Below are 6000 nucleotides of genomic sequence, written 5' to 3' on the forward strand. Positions count from 1 at the left end.
AACCCGCCATTCAGTCGTGCACACCTCCCCCTCCAGCGAGTTATGACGACCCACGACCATGCTGATGACTGATCTGTCACCGGGTGCTCTCCACTCTTCCATGTTGGCCCTTCATGGTTACCCCTGTTCAAGTAGTGACGAGAGGTTGGCTATATAGCAGGGAGTGGCCTGCGGTGGCAGGTGCTACCCCTGGAATTTGATTGGCCACCCCAGGTGTCACCCCATTTTCCTATACTATGATCATTATGTGTGTGCGCTCATACTTTATGCCACCCCTGCATAAGGCAGTGCCCCACTTGGGCCAACGAGGGCAGGCACACAGTAAGACTGGGCAAACTTATTTAGATGAACCCTGAATCACTCAAATTACCACCAGGTCAATTTAAGTGAACTTTAACAAAGGTCCTTCGAATTTCAGCCAAACGTGGCCTTGTGGGACTGTCCAGTAACAGTTTGGGATCCGTCCTATAGACCGAGGCAGGAAGTTACTAGGATAATTCCAGGAGGGGGCACAATAGTTTACATTGATTAGATCTAAAATCCAAGAGTTTGTGAGAAACAGGAGATAAACACACGTAGGGCCGGATTCATGGAATTTTTAGTGTGGTAACAAACGCCCTGATTCACAGAGCGGTGCAAAGTGTATATTTGCAGTGCAAAGCCAGTGCAAAGTCACTTTGCACTGCAAAAATACACTTTGCACTGTTCTGTGAATCAGGGTGTTTGTTGGCAGTGCAAAGTGACTTTGCACCGTTCTAAACAAAATCCACGAATCAGGCCCATACTGTCTTCTTGTGACTACGATATGGGACAGAATCCCAGTGAGCACCTTGCATGACACACACACATAGTTGTTGTCAGTGGCCACCAGAGAGATGAAACCCCTGACTTGGTGAGTCAGACGTGAACGCAGGAGCAATTTGGGAGCCCCGGCGAGTCCTGTGAGAATGTGTCCATCTACAGAATCGTGTATATGGGATTCGGTTCACCTCACAGGTTCAGTGAGGTTCGGGGACGCGGGGGGGTTGCCCAGACTTAATGCACCAACATAGGGTGACCAGACGCCCTGGTTTTCCCAGGAAATCACCCTACGCCCGGGGAGTTTTTTAATTTTATAAAACCTGTCCCGGGATTGGAAGGGTGGGTGGCTATGGTCCCGGTTTTTGACGGGACCCAATTTCAAAATCCCGAAATCGGCCCTGATGCGACTCTTCCTACGCATGAATGGGGACGTGAATGCTTTTCACGCCCCCATCCCCCCCTCTCTCCCCACATCCCCGCAACAGGCCAGCGACGTAGAAGTAGTACAACAGTTTTATTTGTGTTTACTTTAGTCCTACTTTTATGTCTATGGAATGTTCCATAAAATGTTTTTTTAATCTGGTCACCCTAACCAACACCCAGTCGCTGGGCGATGGTGTGGCATTCTGAGCAATTATGAGAACTCTGCATGGAGGCCGTGCTGTCCATCTGCCATTTATACCAATGCACAAGCACTTGGGGAGTCTACTGGACCTTTACTAACAAGACACCCCCTTCGGCGAGAATTACATATATTTAAGTAGAGACAAAACGATTCAAAAAAAGTTCTTGTGAAAAAAGACAAACATGCGGATTCCAGGTTTACGGTAGTAGCGCCTCTAAGGAGTTGTAAACAATAATAAGGTCCTGATTGACAGAAGCATTTTATGATGGCGCAATCCCATTGAAAAACACTGTGTGAATCAGGCCCTAAATGAAGAATGCACTGCTGGTTAAGACACACACACATCCCTGCAAACGTGCCTTGCTCTTTGAAACAGGTACAGCCATTGGCCTGCGCAGCAGAGCCCATTGCGCGCACTTTGCTACTGGGTCCCGTCATTCACGGGTTTAGTTTCAAATGCTGGCTGATATGGCAGTAGGCCATTGTGGCCAGCTGTTAAAGAAACCCCGGGATGAGTTGTTCGGTTGGCTGTGCTCCACAATAGCTTTTGTCTGTGTAAGGGCCTCGGCACACAAATGGTTGGTAAGGGGTGCACTTGAAAACAATCCCTCCGCAGACATCCCATGACATCCCGTGACTGGGGCAGCCTGCAAGGTGCAGCAGAGGGGCCTGTCGCGCCGGCCTGCCTGCCTGCCTGCCGCCCTCCACCCTAAACACTCTGCAGCCTTGGCTTCGTGTTGTTTGCAGATGGGGCAGTTTCCCGTCGTGTGGCAGCCAGCGCAGAATACCACCAGCTCCGGTGCTGCGCCTAACTCAAGCCACACGCGGCGGGCCCTGCTGTTCGCGGACTCCCTCCCAGCACGGGAGCCGTCGGGATCCCGGACCGCCACGAGGGAGCAACCCCTGCCTCAGCCTGCTGCTGCATATGCTGGGAATAAAGGGGGCGGGGCGGCCGAGCCCCCGGACCAAAGGCGGCCCTCGCGCGCTCCCCGGGAGAACTGGCAGGACAAACGCGGCACGAACACTTGGACAGGAGGTTGAGGGGGGCGGGGGGCTGCGGGAGAGAGAATGATGCTCTCCAGTTCCACCCATTAGTGAACAGACGAGCGCACGCACAATGGTGTTGTTGTTATTCCCCCGCCACAAGCAACGGGGCTCCGTGTGTGGGCAGCAGTTTAGTGGGGAGGAGGAGAAGACGGCCCCTTTTTGTCCTATTGATTTTTTCCCATTTGCATGACTTGAGCAAATTAAATGATGCAATATGGCTTTTTGTTAGCAAACAAAGTGGGAGATGCCACCCAGACACGCACGTTGATGCGGGGAAGCTGTTTACATGTGAATGGGGGGAAATCTACCGTGAACGGAGCATAAAAACCGGCCAGGACGGGGGCGCGGGTGTTTTCCCTTCTTCTCGGCCCAGGAGAACTGAGCGGCAAGTTTTCCAAGCATCGCCCAGACACTGACAACGACAGTCCTGTAAAGGAAGACTTTTAAATTAAATGCAACCTCGAGGGGAAAGATAGCATATGGGAATGGGGGTGTATCCGATTGTTTATTTCGTGGGTTACAATGCCTCGTAGCACCAGTTGCACTGCGCCCATGTGCTCTTGGACACACGGGATGCGTTCTCTCGCTGTTCTCCTCTGTGGTACCGATAGCCAGTGGGCTGGCCTCAAATCCCAGCGCCCCTAATCGAACAACCCGTGTGATCTTTGGCAAATTAAGTCAATTATGGGAGTGCGCAGAGGAGAGAGACAGACACGATTTAATAAACCACGGCACAATTAGGGATGGTGTCCAGGCCGAGATGCGCACCACTGCCAGCGAGTAATACCTGCGTCGACAGGATGGTGGCGCCCCACTCAACGGCGAGGAATGCGGAAACTGAGCAAACTACAATCAGCTTACACGCTGATAGGGGGCGCGCAGGTGTGCGGCCAGAGTAAATCGCAGTGTTCATCTTCTTGTGGGGTCTTCTGGTTACGGACACGGCTGTCAGCTGGAGCCTAAGAGCGACTTCTGGGCGCACAGCCGACTAAGCAGCAGAAAGTAGACCCTGCACGCCCGACCATAAGGGCGGTCGCCCGACAGTCGACCCATCGCCCCATTGACATTGGCACCCAACGCTGCCACAACCCAATATACGGACCTATCCCCGCCCCGACTGGCTCTCACCAGACCCGAGTTTAAAAAGCCCAAACAACCAGCTGGCATGCCACTCAAACGGTACGAAGTGGCAAGACGTTGACAGCAAGCACTATACACAAAAGACAAGACGTGCTTGTTGACCATGGGCAGCACCTATCAGAAAACCCCGGAAGCAATACGTCGCGTGCAGCATTGATCCTGCACCCTGTCACCCTGCGTATTTAAATAAAGTACCAATCCTGCTAGAGAGGCAACGCTCCTTCCTCCGAGCAAACTGCACGGATTCCCTGCACACAGCATCACTCTTCCCTGCCTCCGAGAACATGCGCCATCGTGCACGTTCTGCGCCCTACGGACCAAATGCGCGCACCCCGCTCCCTGCGCCCAAAAACATGTTCCCGTCCTCATATCTGGGAAGCAATATTGAAATAACATCCTGCGTGCGGCCAGTCCACTGGCCAGCACACACCCTTCCTTCCGTCAATAGCAGAGCATCCATCACGCACCCAGCACACGCCGGTAAATAACGCACACATCTGCATTCCCGCCATCTCCTTTCCGGCATCCCAGAAACTCGCCTCGCTCCCGAGAAGTCGCCCCTTGCACCCAGTCCCCCACCCCGCGTGCCCACAACGATCCACGCGGCTTGCCATGCACGTGGACCACCTGGGGCAGGGGCACCCAGCCAAGTCCACCGGGGCAGCGCATGCTTCGATCAGCCAATGGGCAGAGTCTCGTGCATGGGTGATCTTTTCCAAATACCTTCAGTATCCCAGCACACATGATCACCCACTGGCTGCTCGCGCCCACTCTTTCATGCTCTTTTATCACGATCACCTTTCTGTCACATTCGTCAATTTCTCCACACTCGCCCTGTAGTCGAATTCACCCGTTCTCTCATGGCCATCCATTTCACCATAGTCACGTTTCCGTCATCCTAACCCTCCCCTGTGATACTCCCCTTCCTATTCACCTATTCTTCCCTTAATGGTCACATTTTCCTCCTGGGTGTATCTTGTTCATATCCGCCGCTCTTCCTTTCCACCTCTACATCAGAATTATATTGTATTTATATTCACCCATTTCTCATTTTCACCCGTTTTTTGCAATACTGGTCACGTTTTCATCACGGCAATCGACTCTTTATGTCCAGTGTTGACTTCTTATCCATTCTTTACATCAGCTCAAACTTTTGTTCATATCCACCCCTCTGCATATATCACCCTTTCTTTACCTAATGGTCACCTGTTCATCGCGGGAATCTTTTACTTCAAATCCAAGCATCGTGTTCACCCTTTCATCACCTACTTTTGACCTTTTCATCACAGTTATGATTGTCTTCCATTCACCCTCTCTACATGTAACTGTCCTTCGCCCTTTGCTTCATATCTCGCGCTCCTTCTATTCGCCCTTTCAGCCCATTCGTTCTTCTGCCGACCTTCCCTGCACCCAGAGCCCCGCTGTCCGGTCGCGCCCCCAGCTGGGCGCGCATCCGCCCACAGCCCGCAGCCCGCAGGTGCGACCCGGCCCCTTCTTACCTTGGGCTCCCCGTGCAGCAGCCGCAGCAGCCCCTGGCGGCTGTCGGTGCGGGAGCAGCAGGAGAGGCGCGGGTAGAGGCTGCGGCAGCCCTCCCCGGCCGGCTGCTCCCTCCGCCGGCTCCTCCTGGGCGGGCCGCCATTGAGGCAGCGTCTCCTGCTGCGGGGCTCGCTCCTCTCCCCGAACTTGGCGGCGCACTGCGCGAGCATCGCCGCCGCCAGCAGCAGCAGCAGCAGCGGCAGCAGCAGCGCCGGCCGCAGGGGCAGCATCCCGAGGGGCAGCCGAGGTACCGAGGAAGCGGCGGCGCACGCAGGTGCGGGCTCCTGCGCACCAGCAGGGGCTCCGAGGGGCTCGGTCCGCGGGGTCAGCGGCTCTCGGGCGGGCTGGACACGCGCACGGTGGGCAGAGGTGCGGAGGACGGACGGACGGACGGACAGCAGGTCTGACTGCCGCCGGGGCGCGGGCGCAGGATTCCGCCGCAGGGGGCCACGAGCAGCTCCGGGAGCAGATAGCGGCGGGTCTGGGGATGCTGCTGTCAGAAGCAAGGTCGAGGTGCTGCTGGGGGGTGACTTTGCTGGCAGGGCAGGGCTAGGGGCTGATGCTCGTGCCAGAGGGCAGGTCTGGGAGATGCGGAGGGGTGGGGTTAGTCTGCTGGCTTGGGACAGGGGCTGATTGAGGAGCTGCCTGCAGGCGGTCGGAGGCCAGAGGAATCCTACTGCTGGAGGTCTGCAAGTGCACCTGTGGGGGCGGCCGATGGGGATGAAAAGGGCAGGTGCAGGCGATGACGCTGATTGGAGAAGGCAGGTCTGGGGCGAACGGTGCTCTGATAGAAAGCAGGTCTGGGGTAAGACATGTCGCTGGGAGGGGGCAGGTCTGGGGTGCTGCAGAGC

The 6000-nt window shown here is 55.4% G+C and overlaps 1 protein-coding gene across 1 annotated transcript in view; it reads right to left on the minus strand.

The window, feature by feature from the left end:
• Positions 1-5787, minus strand: part of HHIP (hedgehog interacting protein) — a 272593-nt gene extending 266806 nt beyond the window's left edge. Inside the window, exon 1 of the mRNA XM_069631219.1 lies at positions 5113-5787. Coding sequence (XP_069487320.1) covers positions 5113-5379 — 267 coding nt within the window. The 5' untranslated portion in view covers positions 5380-5787. The remainder of the gene's footprint in view (positions 1-5112) is intronic.
• Positions 5788-6000: the final 213 nt, after the last annotated feature.

Source organism: Ambystoma mexicanum, chromosome 6q, assembly GCF_040938575.1.
Source record: "Ambystoma mexicanum isolate Mex_15411 chromosome 6q, UKY_AmexF1_1, whole genome shotgun sequence".
In the NCBI taxonomy this organism is placed as follows: Eukaryota; Metazoa; Chordata; class Amphibia; order Caudata; family Ambystomatidae; genus Ambystoma; species Ambystoma mexicanum.